At 34.6% G+C, this 18,116-nt stretch overlaps 1 protein-coding gene across 12 annotated transcripts in view; it reads left to right on the top strand.

Moving 5' to 3' along the window:
• Nucleotides 1–18,116, top strand: part of CFAP20DC (CFAP20 domain containing) — a 206,738-nt gene that overhangs the window by 93,439 nt on the left and 95,183 nt on the right. For 10 of the 12 annotated variants that reach the window (XR_004312087.1, XR_004312091.1, XR_004312089.1 and 7 more), the window contains 2 exons: nt 5,629–5,785; nt 11,824–11,988. Coding sequence is in view for 7 of the 12 variants with exons in the window: in XM_032458170.1 (XP_032314061.1) it covers nt 5,629–5,785; nt 11,824–11,988 (322 nt within the window). In the remaining 5 variants the exon portion in view is untranslated. The remainder of the gene's footprint in view (nt 1–5,628; nt 5,786–11,823; nt 11,989–18,116) is intronic. The other 2 variants (XR_004312088.1, XM_032458175.1) reach the window with 1 other exon arrangement.

The raw sequence follows: 18,116 nt of genomic DNA on the forward strand, positions 1-18,116 counted from the left end.
GCGTCAGGGTCCTCTTGAATCTTTGCGCGTGCTTACAGTAGGATCCCATGAACAGGCAAAGAGCAGCCCCTAGGAAAGAACACCTACTGAGCAGCTGTGATAACTACAAAACATTGATTAAGGAAATTAAAGACAATTTAAAGGAATGGAAAGATATCCCATGCTCTTGGATTGAAAGAATTAATATTGTTAAAGTGACCATACTACTCCAAGCAATCTACAGATTTAATGCAATCCGTATCAAATTACCCAGGACATTTTTCACAGAACTAGAACAAATAATCCTAAAATTTCTATGGAATCACAAAAGACCAAAAATTACCAAAGCAATACTGAAGAAAAAGAACGAAGCTGGAGGAATAACCCTCCCAAACTTCAGGGAATACTGCAGAGCTACACTAATCAAAGTAGCATGGTAATGACACAAAAAAAGACATATGGATCAATGGAACAGAATAGAGAGCCCAGAAATAAACCCAAAACACTGAACAGTCAATTAATCTTCGACAAAGGAGGCAAGAATATACCATGGAGAAAAGACAGTCTCTTCAGCAAGTGGTGTTGGAAAAGCTGGACAGCCACATGTAAATCAGTGAAATTAGATCACACCCTCACACCATACACAAAAATAAACTCAAAATGGCTTTAAGACTTAAAAAAAAGACAAGACACTATACACCTCCTAGAAGAAAACATAGGCAAAGCATTCCCTGACATAAATCTTAGCAATGTTCTAGGGCAGACTACACCCAGGCAACAGAAATAAAAGCAAAAATAAATAAATGGAACCTAATTAAACTTAGAAGCTTTTGCACAGCAAAGGAAACTATAAACAAGATTAAAAGACAACCTACAGAATGGGAAAAAATATTTGCAAATGATGTGACTGACAAGGACTTAATTTCCAGAATATACAAATAGCTCATACAACTTAATAACAAAAAAACAAACAACCCAATCCAAACATGGGCAGAAGACCTAAACAAGCAATTCTCCATTGAAGACATACAAATTGCCAATAGACACATGAAAAAATGCTCAGTATAGCTAATTATCAGAGACATGCAAATCAAAACTACAATGGTATCACCTCACACCAGTCAGAATGGCCATCACTCAAAAGTCCACAAATGATAAACACTGGAGAGGGTGTGGAGAAAAGGGATCCCTCCTACACTGCTGGGGGGAATGTAGTTTGGTGCAACCATAATGGAAAACAGTATGGAGATTCCTTAAAAAACTAAAAATGGGCTTACCATATGATCCAGCAATCCCACTCTTGGGCATATGTCTGGAGTAAGCTCTAATTGAAAAAGGCAAATGCACCCCAGTGTTCATAGCAGCTCTATATACAATAGCCAAGAAATGGAAACAACCTAAATATCTATCTACAGATGACTGGATAAAGAAGTTGTGGTATTTGTGTACAGTGGAACACTACTCACCCATAAAAAGTAAAATAATGCCTTTTGCTGCAACATGGATGGACCTGGAGATCTTCATTCTAAGTGAAGTAAGCCAGAAAGAGAAAGAAAAATACCGTATGATATCACTTATATGTGGAGTCTCAAAGAATGACACACTAAACTTGTTTACAAAACAGAAACAGACTCACAGACATAGAAAACGAACTTATGGTTGGTAAGTGGGGTGTAAAGGGATAAATTGGGAGTTCAAGATTTGCAGATACTAATTACTATATATAAAATAGATAAAGAACAAGTTTATACTGCGACAGGGAATTATATTCAATATCTTGTAGTAACCTCTAATGAAAAAGAATATGAAAAGGAATACATGTATGTACGTATGTGTACGTATTCTGTATACCAGAAATTGACACATTATAAACTGAATATACTTCAATAAAAAAAGAAAAAGACTATTAACAAACAAACAAGTGAACCTCAATTTTATACCATTCAAAAAATTGATTTGAGATGAATCATAGATCCCAATGTAAATACTAAACACAAAATTACTTCAAGAGATTTCTTAGGACCCAGAAAACATCAACCATAATAAAAAATTAATTGACAAAATGGATTTCAACAAAATTTTAAACTGCTCATCAAAAAGACATTATTAAGAAAATAAAGCCACAGACTGGGAGAAGATATTTCTAATACATATAACTGACAAAATACTTGTATCCAGAATAGATCCTACAACTCTATAATGAAAACATATAACTTTTTCTTTTTAAGGCAAAAATACTTGATCAAAGATTACGCAGTTGGTTAAATAAGCATATGAATAAGAGCTCTATACCGTCAGTCAGGAAAATTCAAATTAAAAACACAGTTACCACTACCACTTCATTCACTAGAATGGCTGAAATAAAAGAGATAGAAAGTATTAAATATTGTTGAGATGTAAAGCAGTTTCATAAATTTCTAGTGTAAATGGAAAATGGTATAACCACTTTGGAAATACCTTTGGAAGTTTCTCATAAAGTGAGACATTTACCCTTTAATGCAACAATTCTTCTACTTAGTGTATATCCAAGAAAATGAAAGTATGTGTACACAAATTTGAATTTCACAACAGCTTTATTTATGATAGCCAGAATCTTGAAGTAACCCAATTGTCCAACAACAAAAGACTGAACAAATTGTGGTTTATTCAGAGTAAGGTGCTACTCGGCAAAACAAGAATGAGCTACCGATACATTCAGTAACATTGATGAACCACATTTAAGAAGCCATTTAGTGTGATTCCATTTATATAAAATAATAGCATAGACAATACTAGTCTACAGTGAAAGAAATCAGTGGTTACCCTTGAGAGGGATGAGTTTTGAGACTGATTGGAAAGCAGCACAAAAGATTTGTCTGGAGTGATTCTAGTGTCCTATATCTTGATGGGGTGTGGTAGCAGATATATGAAATGATCACAACTCATTGAATCCTTAAGGTCTGTGCATTTCATTTCATGGTCAGAAAGATTATATGGTTAGCATACATTGAGCACTTACCATATTCTAGGCACTTTTAAAAGTGCTTACATGTATTTAAACATTTATTCCTAACAATTCTATTAGAGAAATGTCATCACCACCATTTTACAGATAAAGAAAGGAGAGGCACAAAAAGGACATGTAACTGCGAAGATTATATAACTAATAAGTAATGGAGCTGGAATCCATATCCAGACAGAGCCCGAATTCTTGCATCCCTGGGAGGAGTACATTTAAAAGGTATTGCCAGTAGGGTTTAACCAGAGGGAGTTGGCTAACAGATTAAAGAATAGAATACAATTTCCAATTCCAAATTTTAAAAGTTTTTTTTCTAGATGTAGGAATACTTAAAATATTTGTTTCAAAGAAAATAAAGCAGATAATTTCAAAAGCAGCTATTAACTCTTGAAATATAAGGAAGTTGTATAAGGAAAGAAAAGGTAATCATAGAGCATCAAAAAGAAAGAGAAAGAATGAGAGAGCATTATTTTGGGAGGATAAAGTTGGGGAAGTAAGGTGTGTAAGTGAACTTAAAGTCTTACTTACCATAATAGGAAGTGAGCAGATGTCTAAAATTGATGAACGAAGAGATATAATTTAAAAATATGGAAAGAGGAAACAGTTAAGAGTTGACAGTATGATTAAATGAGAGAAGTAACAAAGGACTACATTTTGTATAAAATCGTTGGCACTATTTGGCTTATATTTGCATACAATATCATGATAAGCAAATTTTTAATGTTTCTTAAAAGAAGCCTTTCCTGAACCTCCCCACCGCTCCCACCCCAAGCCCCCTCTGTACTAACTGTATGTAGCAGATGCCGCATGTCTTACTCCCTTCCCAGACTGGAAGGACTGTCACTCAATGCTGTATCCTGGGAGCCAAGTGCAATGTCTAACACGTGCTAAGTGCTTAGCACTTATGGGGAATGGATGAATGTGATTACTGTTGAGAAAACCAGCTGAAAGCCTGGAATTGGGGCATAATGGGGCTTTTTAGGAGTTGGACCCAAATTTATAACAATAATAATAATAATAATAATAATAATAATAATAATAATAATAATAATAATAATGATGTAATAACAATGTTCATAATTATTGTTGGATAGCTGGAAACCCCAATATCTCCATTCCCTATAACCTGGATTTTACCAGGCCATGGTGTTTCACCAAAACTATGGCATGCATACTGAGTTTCTCCCTTACATTTCATTTCCTGTGCTGGCCTTCTAACCAGATCCTCCTCACTTTGTGCTTCAACTACTAACGGAGACTACCTACTTCTTCTGTGCCTCTGTCTCTTCCCTGTCTCAGCCTTCTTCCCACTACCTCTCTACCACCCCAGACATTCCTGCATCAGGGTTAGTCCAAACTTCCCAATACTCTACCTTTGTCACATTCTCCTTTAAGAACCACGGTGACACTTTAGCCTCTGGGGTCCAAGGTTCTCTTCCCGATCTTCCAGCTCCTCCCGAACCTGACCTCACTTCCTACAGCTCACCAGAGCACATCCCCCAGTGGTCAAGGCAATCTCATTATTACTTCACACTTAGTCCTACTTCCTACCTTTTATTGCACCAGACTCCTTTTCCCCCAAAAGACCAGAGCATCCCTATGACCTGGGAATATAATGTTACTTTTGAGACATCTACAAAGAAAATAATATTTAATCAATAATTTACTACAATCTCTTTTGCTTTTCTACTATGGAAACAAACTCAGGTTCTCCTCTATATTAAAATCAACACTCCTAAATGGAATTTGACTTTAAAATAACATTATTGTTTCCTTTATCAATTAATATAGCTTTCAATTTTGATAGATTAATAAAATAGGCCTTATGTAAACTGTTTCTGAGCAAATAATGCAAGAGCCTGATATTTTAATCAAAGCAGAATTTTAAATACTGCTTTTGTTTTAATTTCAAAAATTCTGTTTCATGTTTTTGTTCTGCACTCTTAAATATGTCTTAATTTTTTACTAGATGATTAGTTTCTTCTTTTCTTTAACTCAGTCAGACCATTTAGAGAATTCATGTAGTGAAGTATTGAGGGGTCTAATTGTTTAATGGGCAGAAATTAGTCCCTGCAAGAGTACTTTAAAAACTGGCAAATACCAGGCATAATTACAAATTCTTTCGAAGAATCTATTTCTGTACAATAGGTTAATTGGTTGTAAGTAGACAACACTAACCACAATTTAGACCCAGCTTCTAATTTCAGTTTTATCCATGCCTTTTTTTGAACAAATATAAATGGCTAATTGTGATCAAATTAGTCCTCTTGAAGGAACAATTGGCTGCTTATCCCTGATTTCTAAGATTTAAGTGGTCTAACGCACCTGCAGTTAGCTTCCCACTAGCATACTGCCTACAGATCTAGTTATTTCCCAAAGTGGTTGAAACCTTGTCTCCATGATGAGAACTCTGTATCCAGGTGACCAATGTATAGTTTACATTATGATAATTTCTTTGAAAGAATCAAGACAGTTTTTAAAAAAATTAAAGCCGAAACAGAGGTAGATTTGTCTAAAGCGGAAAATTGGATTGGGGCTGTTTGATCCCGAAGATTACCCCAACTCTTTGGACTTTTCCATATATAGATGGTTTGTTCATTTATGTGACTATGAAAAGTGTTCAATCCTCTTTCCTTTTTTTTTTATTTTAGTGGTGCAATCTGTGCATTGATTTGGTGGCATTTACCAGTGAAATATTCAAAGGAGCAGTTTTCCAGTCACTGGATGGAATTACTGTCTCAGCTAACTGTAAGCTACGAAAGATCTTCACTTTGAAATCGAAGCCTCAAGACACTGCTGATAAAGATGGTATGTTCAAGTCGCTATCAAGATTTTTAAATTCCCCAATATGTTTTTAAAATTAGACATGCCTTTGAATAATAAGAGTACATGGTAGTGGGTTTTAAAAATTTATTTTACTTACTTAATTGTGGAAAGAACACTTAACGTAAGATCTATCTTCTTAACAAATTCTTTAACAAATATATTATTGTTAACTTTAGGTACAGCGTTGTACAGCAGATCTCTGCTTATTCATCTTAACTGAGACTTTATGCCCCTTGATTATTAACTCCCCATTTTCTCCTCCCCTCAGACCCTGGCAATCATCAGTCCCCTCTTCGTTTCCAAGAATTTGACTATTTTAGATACCTCATATAAGTAGAGTCATACAGTATTTGTCTCTCTACATATAATTGGCTTATTTGATTTAACGTTAAGTCCTCATGTTCATCCATGTTGTAGCAGCTGTCATTCTTTATTCTGGATCACATGTGTATTTTTTACTATACCTGAATGTCACAAATACATATATACACATATATGTATATGTGTATATATGTATTTGTGTGTGTGTGGTTATCTTTCTTTTTTATTTCTGGTAGCACTTACCATCTGAATTAGTCAGGATTTTTTTTAGTTGCTAGCAACATAATCCTCTCAAGGTAATTAAAACAGAAAAAAAATTATTTAAGGAAATTGGCCAGTTTATAGAATTACAAGGCTATCCAGAAGTCAGGCTTGGAAGCTTTAGCCAAGAACAAACACAGCCCCCAAGATTGCTTCAAGGAAATCCTGATAGTTACTGCCGCTGGGCAAAGACACTGTAAGTCACACCATAATGCTGGGCTCTAGGTTGCAGGATTTCTGTCACTGCTGCCCCTGAAAATTAGATGTCTTCCTTTCTGCCACCCTCATCAGAAGTGGATTTCTTCTTCTTCATGTTTCTCTCAAATGCACAAAAGCTGGCATTACTGGGTCTGATTTGTAGAGCCTAGGTCACATGCTACCAGGACACTGGAAAAGAAAATGTCTGATTTTTAGCTAGGAATATAACACTCATTGTGTAGCTAAGTCACCAAATTAAGGAGGGCATTTAAAAGATGTCTGGCATTCGGAAAGTGCTGTAGTTGTCCACTATACTATCATATTACTCTGTGTACATTTCATGAAGTCATGTGGGAGAAATTATATTAATATATTAATTTTCTAATAATCATGTAAAAATAGAAAGATGGCTGAATTATTCCTCATTATATCTAGAGAGACTAGAAATATGTACATTAATTATTCATTAAAGAATCAATAAATATACTCTGCAGGAAACTGAGCCGTCTAGAATTCATAAGGCAGCACAAATTCTCCTGCTAAGATGGTCTTAAACAACTGAAGGTATTGAGAGAATACTGATGTTTCTTTTTGATTTTTGTATGGGATTATTTTTAACAGAATCAATTCTTCTAGAAGCCCAAGAAGCAGAATTACACATAAGATAGCAAAGGTGATTTCTTAGAAGTTTGTATGTAGACTTTAGATTTGTGCTCCATCTGGATGAGTGTCTGAGAAATCCTTCTGTGGTTCATTCTGTGTAACAGGGCACTTTACCTATAAATTTCATTTAATAATAAAAAACAGCAATGTATTTATAGCTCCCCAAAGAGATCACAAGCCAGGAAGTACAGTCACTTATCTTATACATCATTGAAAAGCTATACAAGAAAGTGAAAGATTTCATTAAAAAAAAAATAAGCACCAGCTAATAAGAAATCTCAAGATTTATAGAAATATAGGTGAATTCCGTATCAGATTGTAAGAGGTTAATCATAACCTGATTGATATTTTTAATAAATTTAAGGGAAAAAGTGAATCAAAATTTGGGAAATTAAATACATTTTTTAATCTCTGATCCTTCCTTAAACCCCAGTAAAATTATAACATAGGAATAAAAGTGGTATAAACCCACCAGATGAAGAGGCGACAACAACAGATAAAAGATATTCATAAATGTTATAAGACTGAGGAATGGCAACTGACCTAGAAGAACAGAGAAAGCTAAAACTTCTGGGAGGTTTTTCAACGAGAGTCATAACATAGAGCTTCAGGGGGATGTAGAATTGACTGCCTTAGGAGAGGGTACGAGATGGTGGCATCGGAAGATCGCGAACTCCCCTTCTCCCACAGACACAACAAATCTGCAACTACATATGGAATAATTTCCTCAGAAAGGGACCTGAAAACTGAATGAATAGAATCTCCACAACAAAGAGTAAAATGACAGCATCAAGACAGATAGGAGAGACAGAGAGAAAGCTTCCCTGAGGAAGAAAACCGCACCCTAGCCACAGCAGTCCACAGTTGGGAGGATCACAAAGGTACAGATCTTTTTCCTCAAGAGTAAGAGATTTGAGCTCCACATCAGGCACCCCAACCCCTAGGTCCTGCACAGGAGAGATGAGCCTCAAAAATGCCTGGCTTTGAAAAACTATATTCAGGAACATATGTCCAGGAAAACTATAGAACTACAGGATCAGAAACCCCCTCTTAAAGGGCTTACATCCAGATGCACTGGACCCAAAAACTAGCACAGAACCACCAACTGAAAAGTGCATGGGTCATAGGTGAAGGGGTCCCACATACTAATTTTGAAGCACCTGCTAGAGAGGCAAAAACCAGTTAGAACACTCCCTATGGACTGAAATACTGGAAGTAGACATCTTTGCAATCTCAGGCTAACTTGTAATGTTGACACTGTCAGGTACCACTTTGGAATTCTCCCTCTAACCTATAACACCAGTGGGCCCACCCTACTATTACCCTACCCATCCCTGTGCAATAACTATGTGCTGCAGGCAGTCTGAGAACCAGCCCCATCCATCAGTTCTATAGCAACAGCCATGGCCCGACCAAAACTGGAAGGTACACATAGCCCACATAGAGGGGCACCCCTTGAATGCCTGGTTCTGATAGTGAAGCAAGATTGAGAAGCCATAAGTGGAAACATCTCTAAATCTCACTATTTTGTAAGGCATTTCCCCAAATAAAGCAGGGGAGATGATTTTCAATGCATAATGTATTATATATGTAGTAAAGTTTATGACTCAGTTTTTAAAGCTAGTTAACGTTCTCATCAAAGGTGTTAAACACCTATAGAATGGTTCATTTTATGATGACTTTATGATCAAAAAAAGGGAATGGGGTTACAAAGTCACTCAAACATTGTAACAATACAGTAACTCATACTGGGAGCAAAGACAAAAATCTCAGTTGTATTTGGATGCTACATGAGCAGATCTGTCAGCTTTCTCATAGCCTTCATGTACCATTTTGCTATTCTTCTCTGACCATTCCAGCCAACATTATGTTTTTTTTCAGTTTAAACTCAACTATATCATTTTCCAGTCATTAATCAAGCAGTCCGCATGTTTCTATAGTAAGAGTACATGATAGTGGGTTTTTTAAATTTATTTTATTTATTTAATTGTGGAAGGAACACTTAACATAAGATCTATCTTCTTAACAAATTTTTAAGTATACCATATGTTATTGTTGACTTTAGGTCAGTCCCTTCCCGAAGATAAAACTTGTCTGAAAGAACAACGCAGGCAGGCCCTGGTCCCTTAGTATCTAATTGACAGCTTGGTTTGTTAGTTGCCTTCTAGGAAGAAAGATGTGATATCCAAATAAAATGTGCATAGAGTACTTTTCAGGATATAGCTGAACAAAGAACAACCAAAGAAAAATGGAAGACTTGGCAGCTGTGTTTAATCTAGGTTGGCTGTTATTAAGGGGCTTTTGTCCATGACCATTTATTAAGCACCCACTTTGAACCAGGTGCTGTGCTAAATATATCTATAGGATTCTCTTGCTGTTCTTTCCCATGCTAGCAGCCCTTTGGCAGAATTGTCTTTCTTTCAGTTCCTAGAATGCACACACCAGAGTCCTGCCTTCAGAGTCTTCAAAAGCTGTTTCCTCTACCTGAATGATCATTCCCACCCCATTTCACCAGGCCACTTTCTACTTATTCTTTATGACTCAGCTCAAATGTCTCTTTTTTCTCATTAATCTTTTTTTTTTCACATTCTTTTTTATTGAAGTATAGTCAGTTTACAATGTTGTGTCAATTTCTGGTGTACAGGAAAGATGATGCAGAGGAGATTTGAGCCTTTTAATGCGAAATCTGATTTGCATGTCAGCAACATTCCTGTAAGATTCAGATTGGAGTTTTGTAAAGTCTCTGCCTTGTTCTGTCTTCTGTAAAAGCTTATGGAATTTTGGTTACCAGAATTTGATGTCTGGCCCTTACTAGTTGCAAACTCAGATTTTGTTTTGAATACATTTCAAACTTTGTATGACATTGTACCCTGTACCATCTTCAGAAGCCCCATAAGCTAAAGTTTCCATGATTCCTCTTCATAGGATTCAGAATACAGCCTTATTTTTCAGGTTCATATTAGCCTACAGAATTCTCTTTCTCTATTAATGTAAAATCTTAGTTTATTGGTACTAGCACTGATGTGGAAATTATCTTTTTGTACATCAGAGGAGTCTGAAATGACATGTCAAATATATATGGAGTTAGTTTACTTATTTTCCAAATGTTTTCCATTTTGAGAATTCATTTACTCAGTTACTTTATATCAGTTTTTTAAATATCAATGACAAGTAACAAATGAGCAGACAACACCTGAAATCTAAGATTTGTAAATCCAGTGACATTTGAAATGACTAGAGCATTAGGACACTTAGAAACCATTATGTTGCTGATGAGTATATAAGTTTTTAATTAAATAATTCATTTTCCTTTTCAAGTTTAAGACATTAAGATCTAATTAGGGAATTGTCATGGCTTGCATGCACAAAAACCTAACTTCATTTGCCTTTATAAAGATGGTTAGAGTTTATACTTATATAAGGATGTTTTTGAGATATGCATTTGGTTGAATTTTTCTTATTACTTAAGTTCACATATACATACACCAAATTTTTTCCACTAGAGTCTAAAAATAAACTTTTTACTAATGAAAATTAAACATATAAATTATTATGAAGAAGAAAATAAAAACTATGCTTAGGCTAACCAAGAAAAGTTATTTAATATTTTGGTATCTTTCCTTCTAGTCCTTTTGCCATTCATACATTTTTGATTTTCTACAGTTGAGATAGAGTTTTGTGTAAATTACTTTCATTTAACTTTTTATCTTGAGCCTTTCCCATATCATTAAGCCATTTTCATAAATACAGTTTCTTGTGAGTCTTTACTGGAAAATCAAGTTGTTTTATTTTCCAGAAATTATAAATACTCATTTATGTAGATCTTCATCTGAATTTCTGACTTTTTTACTCTAAACTAGATTCATAATGTGAAATTATTGAGTGAAATGTCATGGGAATTTTTAAGGCTTTTGATGCACATAGTAAATTGCTTTTTAGAATGCTAATAGCAAGTTAATTCCTACTTGCTACATATAACAAGGCTTAATATCTTTGCTACAAAACAGGTCATGTAAATAATTTTTAAATGCTCTAATAGTAAAATGGTTTAAGAACATGAACAGAAAATTTACTGAAATGATAATTTAAATATTTATACAAGTATATGTGAAAAATATCAAATCTCATTAGAAATAAAATTATGATGATAAAAATATGATTTTAATTATAATAAACTATTTTCTCTTTGAAAGTATTCCAAGGTAAGATGTTAACATTAGGGGAAAGTTTCCATGAGCCAATGTACTCCCAGAAATCTTCATTGGAACATACCTAATTAGTTCTTTCGAGACACACTCTAGTATTAAAAAGCAAATATGTTTCCAATCAATGTTCTCATTTATTGTTCAAGTCCCTGAACCTGTTCCATATGGTAAATACTTTATCTCATTTAATTCTTTCTACAGTCTTAAAAAGTAAGCAGTAAAATGACCATGCTCATTTTACAGATGAGAAAACCGAGGCTGTAAGGTTGAGTGACTCATCCAAAGTCATACTCTGAAAGGTTCTACTTTAGTTGGTTTCTTTTATAAAATATGGCTTACATTTGGGGAATGAATGTTTGTCTTTATTTCCAGCTGGATATGGTGTTTCCTTTCCAATAGATGAACCTTCAGACATTATTCCACGAAGCTGCCAACTAACAACAGATGTTCCACAAGTCACACAGCTGCTAAACATGACTAAACTCTGCCAAACTGAAATAAAATTTGGAGGTCATCCTCTACGTTCAGCAGAATCAGGTATGTACTCAAGCACCAAAATTATAAGCATATTTATTTGTAAGACCAAAAAAGAGGGGAAACAGCCTTGCAATGATGCTTTACATAGGTTGAGGTTAAATATTAAGTCACTGTAACATTGACTCATGTCAGGGATAAATCATTATTGTAAATTTCTCTTTTAGCAACTAAAATATTTCCTGGATTTTTATGTGATAAAACATCCTTGGTTATTCCTCTCCTTTTCCTATATGCTTCCAAGCCCTGCTAGTTATACCTCCCAGACATCTCTCAAATCTGCTCCTCTGTCCAATTATTGCTGCTTTCCTTGTTCGGATCCCCACTGTAACTTAGCCTCCCAGTTAATCTCCACATTGCTATCAGAATTCCCTTTCTGATAATAGAAATAAAAATGTGATTGTGTTACTCTTTGTTATAAGACTTTTAGTGCCTTTCCCACTGTCTTAGAAGACAAAATGAAAAACCCTCGAGACCTCAAACAAAGCCAGCTTCTCCTCTTCCAAGCCTGCTCCACAGTTTCGTCTCCGTACACTTTTCTCTCATTTCCCATGTGTTAATTTCTGGCCATGCCCTGGACTTTAATATGTCCATATTTTGGAATTGCTCTTTTGTTGGCTTCTTTGCCTTTCTGCCTGGAGAAACTGCCAATTCATCTTTCTAGATCCAACTCAAATGCTACCTCTCCTATGCAGCCTTCCATAATTCTAACAAGTAGCGTTCCCTTCCTCCTATGGCTTTTTCTCCCCTAATAGTCTTTAATATGTCTGCATTCTCCACTAAAGTGTGGCTGTACCTCATTCTTCTATATCCCTAGCATCTAACACACTGTTTGCCATATATTAGGCCAATGGCTACAAACTCAAATTACCACAGACAGATAAAAAATGAGCAAAGTGGGCTGGATGCCTGGATAACCTATTGCTGGATGCCTTTAACCCACTGAAACAGTTTCTACTTCAGCAGTGAGCCCTATTGGGAGTGGATAGTGAGAGTTAGGGGAGAGGAGTGAGATAGTGCTTCAGAGAAATTGTTCTCTACTATTAAAACAATATTAACAACTATGCAAATGATACAGCCATTAAATGGCAGTTAACAGCCTCTGTGAGAGAGCTGTAGGGTGTGGTGAGGACTGCAGCAAACTGGATTCTCATTCTCAGTCTAGAAAGGACAACTGCAATTCAGTTCTAGCCAAGTGTTGCCTTGCAAGAATGAAGGCCCAGTCTTACCAGATCTTCCTTTTTTTTTCAAGAAGAGCTCAATATCTCAGTGTTTATGACAAGTCTTCCAATTTTAAAATATTGTCTAAACTCTAAATTTTTTTAAAACACTCTGTGGGCCAAACAACACACGCCAGAGCTGCCAATTTTCTACCTTTGTAATAGACACTCATAACTATTGACCAAACAAATGAATAGTACTTACACATCAAGAAACCTGTCCTTTAGAAGAGTGGTTCTTAACTTCCTGTATGTCATAATCACTTGGGACATTATAAAAATAATTGTTATAAAAAATTTTTTTTTCCTAATGTCTGTGCTTCACCCTCAGAGATTGAGTTAATTGTCCTGGAAGGGATTTTTTTTTTTTAACTCCCCCAGCAATTCTGATGTGCAGCCAAGTTTGAGAACCTTGAATGACTGGATCACTTATCCCCATGTAGACCGTGTGGTTCAGATGACACTCATAAACACTGAAATAATTCAGATGAAGGTGAAATGATGGTCAAATAGGATGTCAGTGGAGGAAGAAGTAGATCTTGAAAGTATTTGATAAATATTTGTATAAGTATTTATGATCAATAAACAAAAGATTTATGGACATGTAAGATGGTGCAGAAGACTGAGCAAAGAGAAGAATTGAAACCATTTTGTAACTTCTTCAGTATAAACCCTGGCAAAGGACTTTGTGTAGCTTCTATTTTTTTATACCTTTTATTATGAAATTTCCAAACTTACAGAAAAGTAGAGAGAATACATGATGAACTCCCCATGTCCCCATTACCTGCTTCCACAATTGCAAATTTTTGGCAGGAATTTGTGATAGCAATGAGGACACAGGTAGTAAGAATTTGAATATTTATTATATATACTATCTTCAGAGAGAGAGGAAGAAAGAGAGAATATATACAATCCATGTTCATTCAGAACCTTTAGAACTATGTAAAAGGATGAAAAAGATCAGACTACCCAGATAACCACTGTAAACACCAAAGGTCACAGTTCAATCTTAATGGAAGATTCACCACAGAATAAAATGAGTAAGAGTATCTTCAATAACCAAACATTCTCTCTGTATCTAATAGGCTATGATAGCTTTTAGTAATAAAAATGACTAAGTTATAAAGCCCTATCGGATAACTCTTTGCAGTTATAAGTGATCTCTTTCCCTTGTATCTCTAGCTTAATATTTTTAAGAATTAATTGTGTCTTTAAATGAAAATGCAAGCTTGTATCCAGATATTTTAAGTGTATTTTTTTTTTAGTTTAAAGTTCAAGGACACTTAGAATGCCAGCAAGTAAATAGAAATATGAATAAATAGTAATGGCATTGTTAATTCAGTATTATAATTAAACTTTTCCATAGGCCATGTTTGCTCCCAATTTATAGAAGAGAATATTGTAGATATTTTGCAAATTCCATAAATGGACTTTCAATGCATAAGGATAGTCAACTTGAGTCATATATACAGAAAATTAATAATCACTATCTAATAGCATATTTTTTCTATCCTGTGAATCTCAATTATATTTATATTCGTTTATAACCAAAGGATTTGTGATTGTTCCTCTTTAGTAAATCTCATTGCACATGTATGGCAGCTAAGATTACATGAGCATATATTGAACTTTGTAGTTCTCTTTCTACAAATACTTTTCAATTACTAACTTTGACATTTGTAGGCTCTGAGACCTACTGTAAGTGATTATAATAGTAATTACTGTTCCCTATGTTAGACATTTTATTTGAAAGGTGTAGCTAATGAATAATGCCCAAGGACAGACTTTTTAATCATGGAAAAGCCAGAAGATATTTCTTCATTTGAACTATTTGTTTTTGTGTCTTCTTAAAATGTGGACTCCCCATGATGAGATTTGAATTGCATGAAAAATGTGCTTTTGTAACCGACTCTACGGTACTCAGGTAAATTGTGGTATTTTATTATAAATGCACATATTGAGAGATCCTGGTGACACTGCTACAGAAAGAAGTAGCTACTTCCTATGAATGGTTTCTGGTGTGTTCATTCAAGCTAAAAGGAAAACCTTGAAACTTCTGTTTTAGAGTGCATTTTGTTGAATGTAATATAACTTGATCAAGAACATTTAATGAAATTAATAAAATACTTGTGTTTCCAAAAAGTCAGAGTTGTAAAACTCCTAGAAGAAAACATAGGCCAAACATTTTCTGACCTAAGTCTTAGCAATGTTCTCCTAGGGCAGCCTACCCAGGCAATAGAAACAAAAGTAAAAATAAACAAATGGGACCTAATTAAACTTACAAACTTTTGCACAGCAAAGGAAACCATAAGCAAAACAAAAAGACAACCTATAGAATAGGAGAAAATATTTGCAAATGATGCAACTGAAAAGGGCTTAATTTCTAGACATAAACAGCCCATGCAATTTAATAACAAAAAAACAAACAATCCAATTCAAAAATAGGCAGAGGGCCTAAACAAGCAGTTCTCCATTGAAGACATACAAATGGCCAATAAGTGCATGAAAAGATGCTCAGTATTGCTAATTATCAGAGAAATGCAAATCAAAACTACTGTGAGGCATCATCTCACACCAGTCAGAATAGCCATCGTTAAAAAGTCCAAGAACAGTAAATGCTGGAGAGGGTGTGGAGAAAAGGGACCCCTCCTTGCACTGTTGGTGGGAATGTAGTTCTGTGTAGCCATTGTGGAAAACAGTATGGAGAGCCCTCAAAAAAACTAAAAATAGACTTACCATATGGTCCAGCAATCCCACTCCTAGGCATATATAAGGAGGGAACTCTAGTTCAAAGGATACATACACCCCAATGTTCATAGCACTGTTCCATGGAAACAACCTAAATGTCCATCAACAGATGACTGGACAAAGAAGATACAGTATATTTATACAATGGAATACTACTCAGCCATAAAAAGAATAAAATAATGCCATTTGTAGCAACATGGATGGACCTGAAAATTATAATTCTAAGTGAAGTAAGCCAGAAAGAGAAAGAAAAATACCATATGATATCACTAATATGTTGAATCTAAAACAAACAAACAAAAAAAGGCACAAATGAACTTATTTACAAAACAGAAACAGACTCACAGACATAGAAAACAAACTTATGTTTACCAGGGAGTAAGGGAGGTGGGAAGAGATAAATTGGGAGTTCAAGATTTGCAGATACTAGCTACTATATGTAAAAATAGATAAACAACAAGTTTCTACTGTATAGCCCAGGGAACTATTATATTCAGTATCTTATAGTAACCACTGATGAAAAAAACATGAAAAGGAATATATTTATGTTTATGTGTGACCAAAACGTTATGGTATATACCAGAAATTGACACAATGTTTAAACTGACTATACTTAAAAAAAAAAGTCAGTGTTACCACACATTCACACTGTTTGCTTTGTCAGTTCCCAGTGCACATTAGGTAATGACTGTTAGTCTGCAGATGACTGTAGGATCTGATGATCTTATTTTCATTAATGGGTCCCCACTTTAATTGAACCAGAGAATCAGATCTGGTTATTGAAACTGAGCATTCAGCTGCTAATGACAAGATACAATGGTCCACTAAGCACAAATCAAAACTAGTAATTTACTTAAAAATTAGGAGGCAGTTTTCCAAGTCCCTTCAACACAACAGCACTCTTACTGGATTTTTACTCCTTTCCAAATAAGAAGAGACTGACATCCCAATCTCCTAGCACAGCAGCATACAGGTAAATTAATGGGTCTAACAAAACCATGAAATGCTCATCTAACTGTAGTTGGCATTGGTGAGATCCTTATTAGAATTTCTTCGTTGGGTTGTACATTATGAAAGTAGATTTCATATCAAGCAACAAAATCTTCTGTAAAGTAGAACCTAAAAGAAAAAGGAGTTAGATTTTGAATTTAGGAGAAAAACAGACACTCTTAAGTTCTTTTCTAAAGTCAGACTTTTGGTAATCCTTGTTTTAGGATTGTTGGTTAAAGAAATGCCACAATTTCTAGTTCTAATATCTGATAATAATTCAGAGTAAATTCAGCTATCTCCTACATTTGAATTATATATCCTCTTATCCCATCTTCAGTAAAAATGAGGCATAACCAGTCACATTTCTTCATTGTAATTTTTTTAATGTGAAAGGAATTTAATATGGATGTTGATCAGTATCTGAAATCTGTTAAAGCAAAGATGTCACAAACCATTTATAGAGTGAGTTTTCATTTTTCTGTGATATTTCTTTCAAATAAGGAAAAAAACTTTGATATGTAAAAGATAAATATAAAAATATATTTAATCAGTTTTATAATTATGCTACTTTTGCAGGATTGACTCATTCCCACCTCTCCAATTCTCTTTTAGATACCTATTACAGCATAGCTTATAATAACAAAAACCTAGACCCAAATTACTTGTGCATAATAGAGACTGTATTAAATATCCACACAATAAGAAATTATGTATGCAGCTATATAGTTAACCTGACCAGCTTACAATGGTCTGGAAAGGTCTGAAAGTTGTGTTAGTCAGTGAAAAATGGAAACGTGAAATGCTGTTTCCATATGAGCCCGTTGATGTAAATTAAAAAGATAGGTATTTAGGGATGCTGATACATGCATACATTTTTTTAAGCAAATACAAGAAACGTAATGTTACAGGATGCATTAGGTACAGGGACTAGTAGAGGCAGGGGCAAGGAGGTAAAACTTTTACTGAACATATCATATCAACCTCTATCAGAATTTTAACTTTCTAAATATATGCATAATTTATTATTTCAAAAGATATGTTAGAGCAGTTATGAGACAGTTATAGTTTCTTCTGTATACCTTTTCTGTCTTTTGAAAACCCTAAAACATTGCTATAAAATTAAAATAAATTTCTATATTTGATGTCAGTATTTTCACTTAAAATATATAATGA

Source organism: Camelus ferus, chromosome 17 (genome assembly GCF_009834535.1).
Source record: "Camelus ferus isolate YT-003-E chromosome 17, BCGSAC_Cfer_1.0, whole genome shotgun sequence".
NCBI lineage: Eukaryota > Metazoa > Chordata > Mammalia > Artiodactyla > Camelidae > Camelus > Camelus ferus.